Here is a 21634-nt window from a genome sequence, read left to right as displayed (position 1 = left end):
ATTTTGATGTTTCAGTTTTTATTAAAATTGCTTTGTTCTTTCCCCATTCACCCACCCCCTTCCCCAGTTTTCTTGCAGCTGTATTTGAGCTGGGATGCCTGAAGAGAAGTTAGATAGAGGAAATCCTAGAGGCAGAAAAAGATCCTTGATTTGGGCAGGAAGAGCAGGTGATAAGAAAGGTCTTAGGGAGTGACAAGAGATAATATTTTAGTTTGTGAAGCAGAGATGAGGATAAGACTTTTGAGATAGATACAAAAGATAAGAGTAAGACAACTTTTTTTCCTGAACTAAGGAGATGTTCTGATTCTAAGATTAAAGTTTCTTTTTCTTTAATTCCAGTATAGTTAACTTACAGTGTTGTATTAGTTTCAGGTGTACAATATAGTGATTCAACAATTCCATACATCATCCAGTGCTCATGACAAGCGTGCTCCTTAATCCTCACTCCCTATTTCACCTATCCATGCCCACCTCCCCTCTGGTAACCATCAGTTTGTTTTCTATAGTTAAGAGTCTGTTTTTTGGTTTGTCTCTTTCTCCAAGATTAAAGTTTCTCACAGACTAAAATATTGCTTTTTATGGCTACATTCTTTCTAGAGTACTATTTTTTTTTTTTTTTAATGTTTATTTTTGAGAGAACGAGTAGAAAGTGAGCAGGGTTAAGGGCAAAGTGAGAGGGAGACAGAATCCCAAGCAGGCTCCACGATTTCAGCACAGAGCCTGATGCGGGGCTTGAACTCATGAACTGTGAGATCATGAACTGAGCTGAAACCAAGAGTCAGATGCTTTACCAACTGAGCCACCTAAACGTTCCTAGAGTACTTTTAATAGCCAGTTTTCTTTAGAAAAAATACAAACTAAATTCTGTGGTATCGGTTAGAAATTTTGTACAGATGGCTGTTACTGTAACAGTGAATGTGTTTGTGTGTTTTCCCTCCAGAATCTCCCTGGAAAAAAAGACATGAATGTCTGCGATGATATTTCCTGACAAGTTGATAGAAGAGAAGGAAAGGAGATCAACAGCTAGTGAGCAGAATTTCAGATAACCAGGATTTAGTATTTATCATCTCCAACTACAGACTTCCATTGCCTACTTTTAAATCAGAGAGAACTACAGTCAGAACCCAGACAAGGCAAAAGGATATTTTTCATCTGTATTTTTTGAGATCAAAGAAATCACAATGTCTAGGAAACAAAACCAGAAGGGTAAGATTACATGTGGGCATAAATTGTTAAAAGCATAGTTATGAAATAATGGTATATATATTTTTAAAAGGTTCTCTTAATGTGTTTTGAATGGTCATATTTTCCCTCACTCAATGTGATACTACTGATAGGTATAACTTATCTCCTTGTCTTGACTGCCGTTAATTTTAGAAGAGTATACAACATTCACAACTTAATCTGTTGTCTCTTTAAGTATTTGTAGATATTAGAGTATAGTTTTGTGTGTTACTAGTTTGGGAATTAACTCATATAACAATTGCTTTTCTACTTTTATATTAAATTGGGATATATTTGCCAGAAAGCCAACTGCGTCTAGGAAATGCACTCTCTGGAGTATGAACACATGTTAGGGGGCATGGTGGGAGATAACTTACTGCAGGATATTCTGTATCTGATGAGTTGATTCTTTCATTGGAGACAGGAAATGAAGCAAGAGTAAGTGCTTCCAGTTTTAGATTCCTTCTTTAGCTTTCCTTCCAGGATTACTACTCTAGCTTCTTGTCTAAAGTAAAATATAAGATCCAGAGAATCAAGAAATACCAAGAATAGTTATGAGAAGGGGAAAGACAATAGAGACTCCATAAAATCACTTTTTCAACTTTTTTAGAAGAGCTGGAAAAATGCAAAGGAACAAATTTAACAATAGCACTAGAACTATTTATTATACATAACTGGAATATATTTGTTAAAAGAATGACCGTAGCTATCCTGGCTTTTTTCCGCCTCATTCAATTTAATTTTAAATTTATTTATTTATTAAAAAAAATTTTTTTTTACTGTTTATTTTTTATTTTTGAGACAGAGACAGAGCATGAACAGGAGAGGGGCAGAGAGAGAGAGGGAGACACAGAATCTCAGGGGCGCCTGGGTGGCGCAGTCGGTTAAGCGTCCGACTTCAGCCAGGTCACGATCTTGCGGTCCGTGAGTTCGAGCCCCGTGTCGGGCTCTGGGCTGATGGCTCAGAGCCTGGAGCCTGTTTCCGATTCTGTGTCTCCCTCTCTCTCTGCCCCTCGCCCGTTCATGCTCTGTCTCTCTCTGTCCCAAAAATAAATAAACGTTGAAAAAAAAAAAAAAAAAATTTAAAAAAAAAAAAAAAAAAAAAAGAATCTGAAACAGGCTCCAGGCTCCGAGCTGTCAGAACAGAGCCCGATGTGGGGCTCGAACCCACGAACTGTGAGATCATGACCTGAGCTGAAGTCGGATGCTTAACCAACTGAGCCATCCAGGCGCCCCAATTTTAAATTTAATGTTCTTTAATTAAAAAAAAAGCTATAGATTCAAGTGTCATGTGTTGAATATGAAGGAAATGCTTTTATTTTTTAATTTTATTTATTTTAATGGGTTTATTTATTTTTGAGAGACAGAGCAGGGGAAGGGCAGAGAGAGAGGGAGACACAGAATCCGAAGTAGGTTCCAGCTCTGAGTTGTCAGCACAGAGCCTGACATGGGGCTTGAACCTACGAACTGTGAGATTGTGACTTAAGCCGAAGTCAGATGCTTAACCGACTGACTGAGCCACCCAGGCACCCCTATGAAGGAAATGCTTTTAAACTTAATTTTGACCTGGTAGTTCAAAAACCTAATTCTAAGAAAATAATGTACCAGAGCTGCTTGTGTTTGTGAAAGCTGTAGTTTCATTGTATAGTAAATCTATATAAAGGAAATCTGAGTTCTAAGGAATGGTTAGATTACTAAAGAAACTGAGCTGTTTTACGCAGTGAGATTATCCACTGAAAAGTTTTTATAATCAAAGTTTGTTTCTTCTTAATCATCATGATTCAGTTTGCTTTCTTCCTAGTTATGCTGGAAACATGGAGTATCTGTTTTCCTCCGACAAATGAGAAATACAATAGTAAAAATAGGACTCTAGACTTTAAAATAAAACAATTTCTTCTAAAAAGTTTAGCATTTAATTTTTCCTTAAAAAGTTAACTTCAGCAGATTGCTTTGACCTTGTTAAAACTAGAGTCTTTGTTTAATTCATGTCTGTGTTTTTCCAGAACTGGAAGAAAGATTCATTACTTTTTTGTAATTGCTATCTAATTACTATAAAATGAATTTAGATTTTTGACCATATCATAGGTATTAAGTGCTAACAAATTTTGATTGAACATAGCCTGAATTAAAACTTAGTTGGAAACAAAAGAAAGCTTATTTGTTGTTAGGACTTTCTCTGAAGTAAATCTGTATGTATAATCTATTTGAATAAAAAAAGTACAAAATATTTATATAATTTTATTTCATGTATTCATTTATATATTTAAAATTTGATTGTTGTGGGCTTTGTTAGTCCAAATAATTATACTGACTCTATAACTTACCTTTTAAAACATCAAAAAGAGAGCTAATATGGTAGTTTTTGTTTTCTAGTGATACTCATTTACAAAGAGTCATTTTATTTATTATTTTTTAAAGTTTATTCTTGGTGGGGGGAGGGACAGAGGGGGCGTAAGAGAGAGAATCCCAAGCAAGCTCTGCACTGTCAGTGCAGAGCTTGACACAGGGCTCAAACTCATGAACCGTGAGATCATGACCTGAGCTGAAATCAAGAATCAGACACTTAACCGACTGAGCCACCCAGGCGCTCCACAAAGTGTCATTTTATAATGAGTTATGGAAACATGGTCTATTGTGGAATGAAAACATTTTCCTTTTGTCAGTGATACATGTAAATTTCTTATTTAATGAAATATTTAGTGGAGTTAAACTTGGAATGGCTTAAATTAAATTAAGGTCAATTTCACTTACAACTATTGATTGTTCCTTTTAGCCATCCTGGCAGAAATCAGTTAGATCAGTGCTTCTCAGAGTACGGACTGATATCTCTCTGTGCATTGGAGAAATATTTAGAAATGGAGAGTGTCTAGAAACTTACGATGATTTGACAGTCTGCAACATCCAAGCCCTTATCAAACAGTTTTATTGAGGTATAATTTAAATACCATAAAAATCACCTTTTATAAATGTGCAATTTGATTATTTTTCAGTAAATTTATGCAGCTTTGCAGCTATCACTACAATCCTGTTGTAAAATATTTTTCTAACCCCAGAAAGTTCTTTATTACCTGCTTACAATCAGTTCTTGCTCCCAACCCCAGTTCCAGGCAAACACTGATCTACTTTGTCTCTTGAGTTTTACTTTTTCTATAGATTTCATATAAACAAATTAATACAATATAGTTTTGTGTCTGCCTTCTTTTACCTAGTGTAGTGTTTTTGAGTTTCATCAGTTGTTGCCTATATCAGTAGTTTGTTCCTTTTTACTACTAAGTAATATTAAAGTTATGAAAAGGAAAAACTTCTTTCTTTTACAGTCTGTTACTCATAACACTTTTGTAACCAGATGATGGGTGTTTTTCCCACACTGACCAATTCTCTGATACTAGCAGATGTCCTACAATTCGATTAAGTTCTGGTACCACCTACCAGGAGTTAGTGTTTGATCCCACAGGTTAAGGCCTCAGTCCCACAAGATTCCCTTACTTCAGATGCCAATGGCAAGAAGGTCCCCACGTTACTGACACTTTGGTCCAACCTGGCTGCAAATGAGCAGTTTTCATGACTCCTCAGGTTCAGTAGCTCACAGAATCCAGGAAACACTTATATTCACTGGTTTATTAGATGGCAGAGGATATGATAAAAGATACAGATGAACAGCCAGATGAAAAGCCAGGTGAAGAGCTACGTAGGTGGGGTCTGGAAAGTTCCCAAACACAGGAGTTTTTCTGTCCCTGTGAAGTTGGGGTGTGCCCCTCTCCCGGCACATGGATGTGTTCCCCAACCCAGAAGCTCCTGAAATCACCATACTTTAGGGATTTTAATGGAGGCTTTATCACCTGTGCATGATTATTAACTCTAGCTCTAGCTCTGCTTCGCTCCTGGAGTAAAGTGTGTGAGGCTGAAAGTTCCAAGCTTCTAATCATGGTTTGATCTTTCTGGTGACCAGTCCCATACTGAAGCTATTCAGGAACCTACCAAAGTTGCTTCATTAAAGTAAAAGATGTCCCTGGGGCACCTGGATGGCTCAGTCAGTTGAGCGTCCGACTCTTGGTTTTGGCTCAGGTTATGATCCCAGGGTCGTGGGATTGGGCCCTGCATTGGGCTCTGAGCCAGGTGTGGAGCCTGCTTGGGATTCTCTCTGTCTTTCATTCTCCCTCTGCTCCTCTGCCCTGCTCGCATGTGTGCTCTCCCCTTTTAAAAATAAAAAATTAAGAACAAAAACGTAAAAAACCCAGAACAATTCTCTTTAAAAAAAATATAATAAAAACAGAATAAAAGACGCTTCTATCACCCAGGAAATTCCAAGGGAATTAGGAGTTCTGTGTCAGGCGTTGAAGTCAAAGACCAAATATTAGAACAAAAGGTGGTCCTAGCACCTTTATTGCCTAGGAAATTACAAAGGTTTTAGGAGCTCTAGCCACGAGCTGGGGATGAAGATAAAAATATTTATTTCCGATTATATTACAATATCACAGATTATATCACATTTTGTTTATCCATTCAGCCGTTGATTATTCATTTGGATTATTTCTGGTTTTAGCTATTATAAATAATTATAAATTTGAACATTTTGCTCACAAGTCTTTATATAGGCATATGTTTACATTTCTCATGGAGACGTACCTAAGAGTAAAAATGTGTAATTTTCAAAGAAAAGTGCCCAAACTGTTTTCCGAAATGGCTCATACCATTTACAGTCCCACCAAAAATATATATGGATTTCAGATGTGCCATATCCTTGCCAACACTTGGTATGGTCAGTCTTTTTTATTATAGCTATTTTACTGGGTGTGGAATGGTATCTCGTTACGGTTTTGATTTGGGTTTCCTTAGTGATTAATGATGTTGACTATCATTTCATGTGATTATTAGCTATTGTGTTATCTTTCTGGTGAAATGTCTGTCCAAATTCATTACTCACTTATTCGTTGAGTTGTTGGTCTTACTATTATTGTGTTGTAAGAGTTATATATTATGGATACAAGTTCTTTATCAGGTACATGATTTTTGAATATATTCTCCCAGCCTGTGGTCTTGTCTTTCTGTTTTCCTAATAATCTCTTTTAAAGAGTAAAATTTTTTTTAATGTTTATTTCTGAGAGAGAGAGAGAGAGAGAGAGAATGTGGGAGAGGGGCAGAGAGAGAGGGGGACAGAGGGTCCGAAGTGGGCTCCGTGCTGACAGCAGAGCCTGATGTGGGGCTTGAACTCACGAACTGTGAGATCATGACCTGAGCCAAAGTTGGTCGCTTAACCAATGGAGTCCACCCAGGTGCCCCTCTTTTAGCCTTTTTTTTTTTAATGTTTATTTACTTTTTTTTTTTTTTTGAGAGAGAGAGAGAGAGAGCTAGCCATCGTGAGTGGGGGAGGGACAGAGAGAGAGGGAGACACAGAATGCAAAGCAGGCTCCGGGCTCTGAGGTGTCAGCGCAGAGTCCAATGCAAGGCTTGAACTCACAAACTGTGAGATCATGACCTGACCTGAAGCTGGATGCTCAACCAACTGAGCCACTCACACACCCCTTAGCTTTTTTTTTTTTTTTAAGTGGATAGTTAAGGTAATGTATTAACTCTGGATTCTTTATATTCTTGAGGGTATTTAAAAATTTTTTTTTTCAACGTTTATTTATTTTTGGGACAGAGAGAGACAGAGCATGAACGGGGGAGGGGCAGAGAGAGAGGGAGACACAGAATCGGAAACAGGCTCCAGGCTCCGAGCCATCAGCCCAGAGCCCGACGCGGGGCTCGAACTCACGGACCGCGAGATCGTGACCTGGCTGAAGTCGGACGCTTAACCGACTGCGCCACCCAGGCGCCCCATTGAGGGTATTTTAAAAATAATTAGCTTGGACATAAATTGAGGCATCTACCTCTCTGCCTGTCCCATGTGTACAGTCACAAATGTATCTGCACATTTTTTTAAATTCTAATTTTATTTTTTTATATTTAAATAAATATATATAAATTATATATAAATATATTCTGTATATTAAAATATATATATATATTTTATATATTTATAAAATATATTTATATATTTTAATATATAAAATATATAAATATTTTATATATTTATATAGGGGTTGTCCCTGCATCTGCAGTGTTTATTGGTCAGCCAGTGATTTGGAATGAGGTTTTGCTAAACATCTCAAATGCATAAGCTCTGATCCTCTGCTGACTGAACCATATGGGTTGAGGAGGATGTTCAAAGTTCAGGCAGTTCTTAAGTTTGTTTTCACTTTTACTTTCCACTGGCCTCCTGGGTTTCCCTGTGCATGTGCGTAGTTTCTCATTTAGCTAGGAATGTGTAAAGAGCTAATCTAGCTTTTCTGTGTTTTTTTCCAGGATTTCCCTGTTAACTATCCTACTTATTTACCACTCACTCAACCAAGACTCCAGCTTCAGGCTAACAAAGCAATGAGTTATTTTTATTCATTTCCAGCTGAGTTCTCTACTTGAGCTTGACAGAGCTGTGGAGTTTTGCCTTCCTCTCTAGTTAGCCTTCTTTGGCAACTGCAGATTTTTATGGCCAGCCCTGCCCTGGTAAAGCCGTTGTTCTCCACAAAGCTGGAGATAGGTGAATGGGATCAGTCCTAGGCAAGAAGCATACAGACTTCATTGTTCTTACTTAAGGCTCTAGCAATTTCTCAATTTGTCGTGTGCCTTTGGTTGAATTCTAGGGCCCTGAAATGGTTGTTGTTGACAGTCCTGTTCAGTTTAATACTTGTGTTTTCAGGAGAGGACTTGCCAATCTCTTCACACCACTCTCAAGCGCAGTTTTATTGTTTTATAAAAGCATTGGTCCTCAAAGATTAGAGATTAACAAAATAAAAACAACAACTAGTTCTTTATCCCTGATGGTTTGAATAACTCTGAATTAAATAGTGGCAACAGTGGGCAGGTCTTTAGACCCTAAGTGGCCTACTAGTTCATGTGGCCTACTAGTTAATTAGGTAAAAAATGCTTCTGCCAAAAATCTCTTGTGGGCCTTACCCTTGGATTACTTGAACTGTTTGTTGGGCAACCAAATGTTGAAAATCATGAGCTAAATAAAAGAACTTTTGGGTAGAACCCATAGCAAATATTTGAGAACCTGTTAGGTTCATAATATGAAGTTATAGTGAGATAAATAAGCATAGTTTTTACCTTTACATCTCACTGATGTCTGAATCCAGCACTAGATAAAAGAAAGCCAATTCTGGGGTAATCCAAGGTTGGGAGTAGGTTTAGTTCTGAATCCCACAGATTACTTATGATCCTAATTTTCTCTCTAAATAGCTTTCAGAGACTAAAGAAGGATAAGACAGAATGATTATAATAACTTGAGTGTATCTCAGAATCATTCTGGAAATTAAAAAAAATTTTTTTTGAATCACTATCTCTGGGGATGGTACATTAGACTCTTTTAAACAATCACATTTGCTAATATTTTTCTAGACCTAAAAATCATGTTTGCCTGTCCATGTGTGACTGTATTTATCAAGTTACAGTGATAAGAGCAGATTCACAATTTTGTACTTTTTTTGTTGACTTCATTTCACACTTAACTTTGCTTCTCTCTCTTCCTCTTTTCCCACTTGTAAAACTATTCAGCTACAAAACACCTTCACATTTGATAGTTAAACCTCTGAAACAGTAAAATAGCTGACTTGAATTTCATAGTTGATCATGCATGAACAATTAATTTCTCTATCCCAGTACTATAATATTGCTTAATTGCTTCACTACTTACAAAAAGTTTTTTTAAGGTTTGTTATTTTTGAGAGAGAGAGCACGTACACACCCGTGAACAGGGGAGGGGCAGAGAGAGAGAGAGACAGAGGCACAGACTCCGAAGCAGGCTCCAGGCTCTAAGTGGTCAGGACAGAGCCTGATGCAGGGCTTGAACCCACAAATCATGAGATCATGACCTGGGCCGAAGTCAAACACTTAACCAACTGAGCCACCTAGGTGCCTCGCTTTACTACTTTTTGTTTTATACAGAACTGCCTAAATGTCTCTCTCTTTCCTCTTCCTCCCCAACTGTTTTTCATTTCACAAAACTGAAACCCTGTATCCATTAAACAATAACTCCCTACTCTCCTTATCCTAGTCCCTGGAAACCACCGTCCTACTTTCTGCTTTCTGTCTCTGTGAATTTGACTACTCTTGATAACTCATACAAATGGAATCACATAGTATTTGTCCTTTTATGACTGGCTTATTTCACTAAGGATAATGTCAGAGTTAATCCATGTTGTAAGGTGCCAGAATTTCCTTCCTTTTTAAAGCTGAATAATATTCCATTGTATGTATGTATTATATTTTGTTTGCTTATCTGTAGATGGGCACTTGGGTTGTTTCCACTTTCTGACTATTGTAAATAATGCTGCTGTGAACTTGGGTGTACAGATATCTTTTGAAATCCCTGATCTCACTTCTTTTGGGTATATAGCCAGAAGGGAATTGCTGGATTTACAGTAATTCTGTGATTTGGGGAGGAACTGCCATTTTGTTTTCTGTAGCAGATGTACCATTTTACATTCCCATCAGCGGTGCACAAGGGTTCTGGTTTACCTACATCTTCTCCAACACATGTTGTGTTCTCTTTGCTTTTTAAATAGCTTCCCTAATGGATGTGAGGACTTCCTTTTCAAGAGAAGATCTACAGGGGCACCTGCGTGGCTCAGTCATTTAAGCGACTGACTCTTGGTTTTAGCTCAGGTCATGATCTCACAGTTTTTGGGCTCAAGCCCCACATGGGGCTCTGTGCTGTCACAGTGTGGAGCCTGCTTGGGATTCTCTCCCTCTCTCTCTGCCCTCCTGTGTGCGTGTTCTCTCTCAAAATAAATAAACTCAAAAAAGAGAAAAAAAGAGAAGAGGTAAAAACTGCTTTTATTTTTTATCTTTAAATTTTTATTATATATTTTTAACATTTTTTTTTTTTTTTATGGACCACTTCATGGATTTGCATGTCTTACTTGTGTGGAGGCCACACTAATCTTCTCTGTAACATTCCAGTCTTAGTATATGTGCTGTCAATGTGAGTACTACAAACTATAAAGTCATAGAATTTTTATTTTTATTTTTTTTTAATTAAAACCATATTTCTGAGAGAGAGAGAGAGACAGGATTCTAAGTGGGCTCTGCACTGACAGCAGCTAATCCGATGAGGGGGTTGAACTCACGAACCATGAGATCAGGACCTGAGCCGAAGTCCGACGCTCAACCAACTGAGCCACCCAGGTACCCCTGAAGTCATAATAACTATTGGAACTGACTTCTTTATTCTTTCTGCCTCCCACTTCATCTGCTATACCTAATTCACTGTATGCCTGTCTTCTGTTAGACTCTGAGCCTGTTGGGATAATAACTGGGTTTCATTCTTGTTTGTCTTTCCGACACCTGGCTCAGTACCTTGGTACACTGTAGACTATCTAGAAACAAATTTTGTTAAAATTTTAAAAATATTTCAGATTTTTTTCTTTTTTAAATAAATTATTTCTTAAAATTTTTAATTACAAATTTTTTATTGAATTATAGTTGACACTCATTATTATGTTAGTTTTAGGTGTATAACATGGTGATTTGAAATTATACAGCTCTGTGCTCACCACAGGTGTAGCTACCATCTGTCACCCTGCAGCACTGTTAACAATACTATTGTCTATATTCTCTGTGCTATACCTTTCATTCCCATGACGTATATATTTCATATCTGGAAGTAATTTATAATGTTAATTAACTACAGAGCTAGGAACCTATGGTAGGCTGAATAATTCTTCTTCCCCTGTTCCCAAGATACCCATATCCTAAATGCTGTGGGTGTTACCTGTATGGATGGCCAAGACTTGGCAGATGTGATTAAAGATCTTCAGATGGAGAGCTTATCCTGGATCATCCAAGCAAGGCCTAAATGCAATCACAAGTTTCCTTATAAGAGGGAGACAGAAGGAGATTTCAGATAGAAGGGAAGGCATTATAACTATGAGGGTAGAGATTGGAGTGATAATGGCCATAAGCCAAGGAATGCCTATATACCCACCAGCAGTTGGAAAAGGCAAGGAACAGATTCTTCTCTAAAGCCTTCAGAGGAGTGTGCCCTTGCCGTTACTTTGATTTCAGTCCAGTGAAACTGATTTTGGACTTGTGGGCTTCAGAACTATGAAAGAGTAAATTTCCATTGTTTGAGCCACCAAGTTTGTGGTAATTTGTTATAGCAGCCATGGGAAACTAATACAGAACCGAAGCACGTCTTTGGGTCTTTTAGTTCATTGGGTTCAACCACAGTTCTTTTTTTTTTTTTTAATTTATTATTATTTTTTAAACTTTTTTTCTTTAATGTTTATTTTTGAGAGAGAGAGAGAGAGAGAGTACAAGCAGGGGAGGAGCAGAGAGAGAGAGGGAGAGACAGAATCTGAAGCAGGCTCCAGGCTTTCAGCACTGAGTCTGACGCAGGGCTCGAGCTCACGAACTGTGAGATCATGACCTGAGCCAAAGGTGAATGCCTAACTGACTGAGCCACCCAGGTGCCCCAACACAGTTCTTTTTATTGAAAGTCATTTACTCACTCTTAATATACTTTTCTAATGTCATCTCTTTTTAGAAATTCAATAAAGAGGACATTTTATTTTAGGCTCTAGCTGACTGTTCTACAAAAGGTATCTGGAAATAATTGGCCATGTATTTCTTTTTCCCTTCCTTTTAGGAGTAAAATATCTAATATATCTAAAATATCTAATAATAAGGTAGGAAAGAAGTAAGTAAACGTGGTTTGTCTTTCTACCCTTGGCAATTAAAAAAATAGGTTATTCTTAGAATCAATTTAAGTTTTTTCTTACACTTCTCATTTATATGCTTCCTACAAAAAAAAAAAATCTTCCCAAGTTTTTCTAATGTATCATTTTCAAAATTAGTCCAAGAGAGTTGGTTTGGTGCATGCAAGAATCCATTAGACTAAAGACAGGGAAGATAAACATTTTGAAGGGAGAGTAACAGACAATTACCTGGGTGATGCAAAGAGGATAGAGCAGTTGAGAAGCCAATGGTGACAAACTCCTGGAGCCAAGAGGACAGTGATTGATGTTAAGGGCCTTCTGGATTGTAAGCGGGGACTTGTGACCCCCCACCCTTTGCTCTGGCATAGGACCCCAAGAGACTGAGTCCTAGTAGTAAAAATGAGTGGAAATAGACTCACCTTTGTAGGAATTGCAACTTAGTTTCAAATTATTTCAGTACCTGAAATTGGTTTGAGGTAACTGGGTGCCTTGGTACAAAGCAAACAGATCCTCTCTGGAAATCCTCACAGATTATTTTCACTATCAGGTTTTTAAATAGATTATTTAGTACACACACACAAAAAATAGTTAGAACATAAGAGGATGAAACAATAAATACGGAATAAGAAACATTAGACAATAGAACAAATTCACAAGAGATCCAAATATTGTAGTTACCAGATTTAAAATAACTATTCTTGGGGAGCCTGGGTGGCCCAGTTGGTTGAGCATCTGACCTTGATTTTGGCTCAAGTGATGATCCCAGGGTGGTGAGATAGAGCCCTGTGTTGGGCTATACACTAGTGTGGAGCCTGCTTAAGATATTCTCTCTCCCTCTCCCTCCCTCCTTCCCTTTCCCCCACTTGTACTCACTCTCTCTTTCTAAAATAAACAAAATAACTGTTCTTAAAAAAAAATTCTTAAAATGTTCAAGGAAATAAAGACAACTTGGAGAAGTTCAGCAGCCAACTGGAAAACTATTTTGTAATGCATATTTTAGAGCTGGGAAATGTAGTAATTGAAACTAAGAACTCAATGTATGGTTTTAAAAACAGATTGATAGTATCTGAGAAGAGTCAGTGAATTAATTGCAGGATAAGTTAGAAGAAACTAAATGATATGGAAATTCAAAAGATTAGGAAATACAGAAGAGGAAGTAAAAAACATAGAGGCTACAGGGATAGGTATGCCATACGTGTAATGGGAACCCCAGAAGAAAGAGAATAATGTAGAGTATTTGAGGAGATATTGTTGATAACGTTCCAAAATTCATGAAAACCATCAAGTCACAGATTCAAGAAGTGCTAGAAATCACTAGCAGAATAAATATAATAAAGAAATCCACCTAGGAACATCATAATAAAATTTTGAGGGAGCAAAGACAGAGAATCTTAAAAGCAGCTAGAGAAAAACTATGCAATTTTGAAAGGATCACAGTCAGACCTAGAGCTAACTTCTCAACAGAAAGAAGTCAGGAGAGTGGGATGATATCTTTAAAGATCTGAATAAAAATAACTGCCAGTCTGCAACTCTACACACCTCATATACAGTGAAAATATCCTTCTAGAATAAAGTGGAAATAAACAGTTTTAAAAAGCAACAAAACAAACAAAACCAAAAGTCCTCACCCCACTGAAAAAAATTTAAAGGTACTCTGAGATAGAAGACCAATTGGAAAGTTGGAGATGCAAGAAGGCATGGATAAAAATGCAGACCACAAATACATGGTCAAGTCTGAAGATTGATGTATAAAAGACTAAGAATGTTTTATTAGGATTTAAAAATACATAGAGAATTAGCATGCATAGTAGCCATGGCCTATAAATTGGGAGGTGCATAAGCTCCCTTGCTTTTTCAAAGAAGAGGGTAAAACTGCCAATTAGTGTTAGAATTTTGCAAGTCAAAAATTGATGTTATAATCTCCAGGGAAGCTATTAAATTAAAATAGTCACTACATACTGCAATATGGATGAACCTTAAAAACATGGAGTGTCTGGGTGGCTTAGTCAGTTAAGCAGCCAATTCCTGATTTTGACTGAGGTCATGATCTCATGGTTGGGAGATCGAGCCCTGAATCTGCCTCAGTGTTGAGAGCCTGCTTGGGATTCTCTTTCTCCCTCTCTGTATCTCCCCCATTCACTCTCTCTCTCTCTTTCAAAATAAACTTTAAAATAAAAGGACATTATGCTAAGTGAAATAGGCTAGTCATAAAAATGTAAATATTACATGATTCCACTTATAGAAGGTATCGTCAATAGTCAAAGTCACAGAAACAGTAGAATGGTAGTTATTAGGAGTTGGGCTTATGGGGAATTAAGGGACATGGGGAGTTGTTATTTAATAGATACAGAGTTTTAGTTTTGTAAGGTGAAAAAGTTCTAGAGATTAGTTGTACAATAATGTGAATATACTTAACACTACTGAACTGTATACACTAAGAAATGGTTAAGAAGAAATAGTTAAGAAAGAACATGTAAGTTTTATGCTATGCCTTTTTTTTTTACCAGAATAAAAAAAAAAGAATTAGAGACTAACAAAAGAAAACTGTTCTGAATGTTTATGTATTAATATTCAGCCAATGTAGACTTTAAAGCAAAAAAGCATGATTAGAGATAAAGGAGGGACACTTCATAATGATAAAGCATTTGATTTAACAGAAAAAATAATCTAATAGGTTTTAAAAAAATTGACAGAATTAAAAGGAGAAATACACAATTATAGTAGGATATTTTAACACAGATTTCTTAGTAAATGATAAAACAATCAGGTGAGGGATTAATAAGGATATAAAATATTTGATATAACTAGCACATGTGACATAATTATCATAATTAGAACAAATTGTATCCAACAGCTTAGTATATATACGTTTATTATTTTATAAGTGCATTTAGAACATTTTCAAAAATTCTACTGGCCATAAAGCAAATTGCCACAATTTTTAGAGAAAATCATACAGCTTGTTTTTTTACTACAGTGCATTTAAGCTAGTCATCCAAAAGTTAGTTAGAAAATCTTCAAATATTTGAGTATTAAGAAATATACTCCTAAATAACAGTTGGATCAAAACAGAAATCAAAATGAAATTAGAAAATGCTTTAAACAGAGCAATAATAGAAATTTGTATACAAAAACCTGTAACATGCAGCTAAAATCATGCTTAGAGGGAATTTTAATTTTTTTTAGCTTTAAATGTATATATTAGAAAGGAAGATAGGCTACAAATCAGTGAGCTAAGTTCTAAGGAAGTCAGGAAAAGAACAGAAAATTAAATCCCCTCCAAAATGTAGAAGAAACTAAATAAAATGATCCATGAATAATGGGATTCCAGTATTTATGATATTTGTCCCTTTTTCCTGCTTTGTTGTAGTTATTAGACCTCCAGTTGTCTAGAAGTAATGAAGCAGAAGAGTTAACTATGTGAGGTGATGAATGTGTTAATTGTTTTGATCTTGGTCACTATTCCAACAGTACATATGTATATCAGCTCATCACGTTGTATACTTTATATATAATCATATTTGTCAATTATTTCTCTGTGAGGTTGGAAGGAAAAAAAGTAACAAAGCAAGCATTTTTGTTTTGTTTTCTGGTCTCAAAGGAAAAGGTCTTAGTATTCACCATTATGTTGATGATTGCTCTATGTTTTTTGTAGATACCCTATGTAGAAAGCCCACAAGAGCTTAAACTACTAGAATTAGTGATTTGAACAGTGTTGCTGGGTATAAAATCATCCCACAAAAATCGATCACACCTGTTTATACCAGCAATAAATCATTAGAAAGTGAAATTTAAAAACAGATGCGATTACACTTGTATCAAAAGTATAACATGGAAATAAATTTAATAAAGGATGTATAAGAACACTATTAAAAAATGATAAAGCATTGGGGCACCTGGGTGGTTCAGTCAGTTAAGTGTCCGACTTTGGCTCAGGTCATGATCTCACGGATATGGATAATGGGGGAGGGTATGTGTGGGGGTAGGAGGTATAGGGGAAATCTGTACCTTCTGCTAACTTTGCTGTAAACCTAAAACCTTCTCTAAAACACATAATCTATTAAAACATTTAAAAAACACTATTGAGGAAAAAAGTTTAAAAAGGAAAGAGTCCTTCCTTTTCTGAGCCCATGAAGATACTCTTCTAAATTACATTTATAAGCTTTATTGTTTTACCTTTCACATTTAGATCTATAATCTAAACCCTGGAATTGATTTACAGGCATGAAGTAAGTAAGGAACAGAGTTGTATTTTTTCCATATGGATTTCCAAATGTCTCAGATCTAATTGAAACAAGATCATCTTTTCCTCAAGGCCTACAGTACTACTTTTCAAATAAAATCTCCATATATGAATAGCTCTGTTTCTGGGCTCTCTGTTTCATTTGTCCATATTTCCATCTTACTGGTAATACCATATTGTCTTTTTTTTTTTTTTTAATTTCAAATAACACACATATGTTACAGTTGGTAAACTTACATAGACACATCATTGTCACCTAAAGTCTGTAGTTTACATTAGGATTCTCTCTTGGTGTAGTATATTCTTTGGATTTGGACAAATGAATAATGACCTGTATCCACTATTACAGGGTCATATAGAGTAGTTTCACTGCTCTAAAAATCCTGTGTGCTCTGCTTTTTAATCTTTCATTCCACTTAACCCCTGACAACTACTGATCCTTTTACTGTCACTCTAGTTTTGCCTTTTCCAGAATGTCATATTGCTGTAATCATACAGGATGTAGCCTTTTCACATTGACTTATTTCACTTAGTAATATGCATTTAAGGTTGTTTCATGTCTTTTCATGACTTGTTAGGTAATTTCTTTTTAGCACTGAATAATATTCTTTTGTCTGAATCTATCATAGTTTATCCATTCACCATCATAGTTTATCCAAGGACCTCTTGGAATTTTGGGCAATTTTGAATAGAGTTGCTATAAACATCCATATACAGGTTTTTATGTGGGCATGTTTTCAGCTCCTTTGAGTAAATACCAAAAAGATTGATTGCTGGATTGCATGGTAAGTTTTTAAAGAAACTGCCAAACTGTTTTCCAAAGTGCCTGTACCATTTTGCATTTTTACCAGCAATGAATGGGAGTTCCTGTTGTTCCACATCCTTGCCAGCATTTGGTGTTGTCAGTGTTCTGGATTTGGACCATTCTAAGAGATGTGTAGTAGCATCTTGTTTTCATCTATATTTCCTTCATGACCTGTGATGAGGAGCATCTTTGCCATCTGGCTTGTTTGCCATCTGTATATCTTCTTTGGTGAGGTGTCTCTTAAGGCCTTGGACCATGTTTAAATTGTATTGTTTCTTATTGTTGAGTTTTAAGAGTTCTTTGTATATTTTGAGTAACAGCACTTTATCAGATGTCTTCTGCAAATATTTTCTCCCAGTCTGTGGCTTGTCTTTTCATTCTCTTGACAATGTCTTCTGGAGATCAGAAAGTTTTAATTTTAATGAAGTCCAGCTTATCAACTATTCCTTTCATGGATTGTGCCTTTGGTGTTGCATCTAAAAAGTCACTGCAAAACCCAAGGTTATCTAGACTTTCTCTTATATTATCTTCTAGTTTTATAGTATTACAGTTAACACTTAGGTCTGTGATCCATTTGGTGTTAATATTTGTAAAGAATGTAAAGTGTGTCTAGATTTTTTTTTTTTTTTTTTTTTTTTTTTTTTGCATGTGGATATCTGGTTGTTCTAGCACCATGTTGAAAAGACTTCCTTAAGGTCCAATGTATTGCCTTTGCTCCCTTGTCAAAAATCTATGTTGGTCTATTTCTGGCTCTCTATATTCTGTTCCATTGTTTGTTTGTTTGTCTGTTTTCTTTCACCAATACTATACTGCTTTGATTACTGTAGCTTTGTTTTTTTAATGTTTATTTTTGAGAGAGAGCATGAGTGGGGGAGGGGCAGAAAGAGAGGGGGACAGAGGATCCCAAGCAGCCTCTGTACTGACAGCAGGGAGCCCGATTTGGGGTTCGAACTCACAAACCATGAGATAATGACCTGAGCTGAAGTCAGACACTTAACTGACTGAGCCACCCAGGCTCCCTGATTATTGTAGCTTTATAATATGTTTTGAATTTATGTAGTGTCATATCTTCAGCATTATTCTCCTTCAATATTGTGTTGACTCTTCTGTGTCTTTTGCCTCTCCATATAAACTTTAGAATCATTTTATCAATATCCACAAAATAAAATGCTGGCATTTTGATTGGGGTTGTATATAATCTATAGACCAAGTTGGAAGGAACTGACATCTTGTCAATGTTGAGTCTTCCTATCTACAAAGATAGAATAGCTCTCCTTTTATTTAGTTCTTTCTTTTTTTTCCTCAGGATTTTATTGTTTTCCTCATATATGTCTTATGCATACTTTGTTAGTTTTACATGTAAGTATTTTACTTTGGGGGGTGGTAACAAATGGTATTGTGTTTTTAATTTCACATTCAAAAAACTTGTTTATTGCTTTTATATGAGAAAGCAGTTGACTTTTGTATATTGACCTTGTATCCTGCAACCTTGCTATAATCACTTAAAAGTTACAGGACTTTTTAATAACATTTATTTTCTTTTAATTTGTTTTTGAAATTTTTAAGCTTATAAAAGTAGACTAATACAGTGAACTCCCAAATACTCATGACTCAGGTACAGTAATTAACACATGGCCAATCTTTTTTGTCTGTACTTCCACCCACCCTCAGTGGATTTTTTTTTTATGTTTATTTATTTTTGGGAGACAGACTGAGTGCAAGCAGGGGAGGGGCAGATAGAGAGGGAGACACAGAATCCGAAGCAGGCTCCAGGCTCTGAGCTGTCAGCACAGAGCCTGAAGTGGGGCCCAAACCCACAAAGCGTGGGATCATGAGCTGGGTTGAAGTTGGACCCCCAACCAAGTGAGCCACCCAGATGCCCCCTCAGTGGATTATTTTGAAGCAAGTCTCAAACATTATCTCAGGGAAAGAGTTTTTAAATAGACCTGAAAAGCACTAATCATAACTGGCATAAAAACAGACACATAAATCAATGAAACAGAATAGAAAACCCAGAAATGGACCCACAAATGTATGGCCAACTAATCTTTGACAGAGCAGAAAAGAATATCCAATACTGGAAAAAAATAACAGTCTTATCAGCAAATGGTGTTGGGAAAACTGGACGGCAACATGCAGAAGAATGAACCTGGACCACTTTCTTACTCCATACACAAAAATAAACTCAAAATGGATGAAAGACCTAAAGGTAAGACAGGAAACTATCAAAATCCTACAGGAGAAAAGAGACAACAACCTCTATGACCTCAGCTGCAGCAACTTCTTACTAGACATGTCTCCAGAGACAAGAGAAACAAAAGCAAAAATGAAGTATTAAGACCTCACCAAGGTAAAAAGCTTCTGCACAGTGAAGGAAACAGTGAACCAAACTAAAAGGCAACTGATGGAATGAGAGAAGATATTTGCAAATGACATATCAAATAAAGGGTTAGTATACAAAATCTGTAAAGAACTTATCAAACTCAGCAGCCAAAAAACAATCCAATGAAGAAATGGGCAAAAAACATGAACAGCCACTTTTCCAAAGACGACATCCAGATGGCTAACATACATGAAAAACTGCTTAACATCACTCATCATCAGGGAGATACAAATCAAAACCACAGTGAATGAGATGCCACCTCACACGTGTCAGAGTTGCTAAAATGAACAACTCAGGAAACGACAGATGTTGACGAGGATGCAGAGAAAGGGGAGCCTTTTTGCCCTGTGGGTGGGAATGCAAACTGGTGCTGCCACTCTAGGAAACAGTATGGAGGTTCCTCAAAAAAATTAGATAGAGCTACCCTGTGACCCAGCAATTGCACCACTAGGTATTTATCCAAAGGATACAAAAATACAGATTTGAAGGGGCACATGCACCCCATTGTTTATAGCAGCACTTTCAACAATAGCCAAATTATGGAAAGAGCCCCAGATGTACATCGACTGATGAATGGATAAAGATTTGGTATAAATATACAATGGAATATTACTCAGTGATCAAAGAGAAGGAAATCTTGCCATTTGCAACAATGTGGATAGAGCTAGAATGTATTATGCTAAGTTAAATAAATCAGTAAGAGACAGATATCATATGATTTCAATCATATGTGGAATTTAAGAAACAAAACAGATGAGGGGCACCTGGGTAGCTCAGTCGGTTAAGCGTCCGACTTTGGCTCAGGTCATGATCTCATTGTTTATGAGTTCAAGCCCCACATAAGGCTCTGTTGGACAGCCTAGAGCCTGCTTCAGATTCCACGTCTCCCTTTCACTTTGCCCCTTCCCTGCTTGCATTCTGTGTGTATCCCTCTCTCTCTCAAAAATAAACATTAAAAAAGAAAAAAGAAACAAAATAGATGAACATAAGGGAAGGAAAGGAAGAATAAGATAAAAAGAGAGAAGGAGGCAAACCATAAGAGACTCTTACATACAGAGAATAAACTGAGGGTTGCTGGAAGGGTGTTGGTGGAGAAATGGGCTAACTGGGTACTAAGGAGGGCATTTGTTGGGATGAGCACTGGGTGTTATATATAAGGGATGAATCACTAAATTCTCCTGAAATCAGAAAAATAAAAATAAATAAATGAGTGGTGCCTGGGTGGCTCAGTCGGTTAAGCGTCCGACTTCGGCTCAGGTCATGATCTTGCGGTCTGTGGGTTTGAGCCCCGCGTCGGGCTCTGTGCTGACAGCTCAGAGCCTGGAGCCTGTTTCGGATTCTGTGTCTCCCTCTTTCTCTGACCCTCCCCGTTCATGCTGTCTCTCTCTCTCTGTCTCAAAAATAAATGTTAAAAATTTTTTTAAAAATAAATAAATAAATCAATGAAACAATCATAAAGGGAAAGAATGTCAATGCATTATTACATTAAAATTAAGAACTATTCATTGAAAGGGGCATTTAGGAGAGCTAACAGGCAAGACACAGAATGGGAGAAGAAATTTGTATCATGTTTAAATCATTTAAACATGATACAGAGAAAAAGACCATTCTTCCTCCAAATACAGGGCATTAGTAGGCATTGTCAGGAGAGAGAATAACAAAATGGTTAATAACATATGTGAGGGCACTCATTCTTTTTAGAAATAAGTGAGGGGCACCTGGGTGGCTCAGTTGGTTAAGCATCTGACTTCAGCTCAGGTCATGATCTCATGGTTTGTGGGTTCAGGCACTGCATCAGGCTCTGTGCTGTCAGCACAGAGCCTGTCTTGGATCCCCTGTCCCCTCTCTTCCCCTCCCCTGCTTGTCCTATCTCCCTCCTTCCCTCCTTCCCCCCCATCTCTTTCTCCTGTCAAAAATAAATAAACATTAAAAAATATTAAAAACAAAAAAAGATGGGGCGCCTGGGTGTCTCAGTCAGTTAAATGTCTGACTTCGGCTCAGGTCATGATCTCACAGTTTGTGAGTTCGAGCCCCGCTTCGGGCTCTGTGCTGACAGCATGGAGCCTGGAACCTGCCTCAGATTCTGTGTCTCCCTCTCTTTCTCTGCTCCTCCCCCACTCGTACTTTGTCTCTCTCTCAAAAATAAATAAACATAAAAGAAATAAAAATAAAGTAAAAAGAAATGAAATGAAAATTGAAACAAGATACTACTTCTCTTTGTA

The 21634-nt window shown here is 36.9% G+C and overlaps 1 protein-coding gene and 1 non-coding gene across 3 annotated transcripts in view; one reads left to right on the top strand and one right to left on the bottom strand.

The window, feature by feature from the left end:
* SPATS2 (spermatogenesis associated serine rich 2) overlaps positions 1-21634 on the top strand; it is a 148380-nt gene that overhangs the window by 71488 nt on the left and 55258 nt on the right. For both annotated transcript variants that reach the window (XM_086713488.1, XM_086713489.1), the window contains exon 2: positions 941-1206. In XM_086713488.1, coding sequence (XP_086569614.1) covers positions 1182-1206 — 25 coding nt within the window. In that variant the 5' untranslated portion in view covers positions 941-1181. The remainder of the gene's footprint in view (positions 1-940; positions 1207-21634) is intronic.
* LOC112868031 (U6 spliceosomal RNA) lies at positions 10148-10254 on the bottom strand. The gene has a single exon (XR_003224228.1). It is a non-coding gene; the product is annotated as a U6 spliceosomal RNA (small nuclear RNA).

This window comes from Puma concolor, chromosome B4, assembly GCF_028749965.1.
Source record: "Puma concolor isolate L17-30 chromosome B4, mPumCon1.1.hap2, whole genome shotgun sequence".
NCBI lineage: Eukaryota > Metazoa > Chordata > Mammalia > Carnivora > Felidae > Puma > Puma concolor.
The sequence above is the reverse complement of the archived record's forward strand: the minus strand, read 5'-3'. Positions and strand labels throughout refer to the sequence as shown.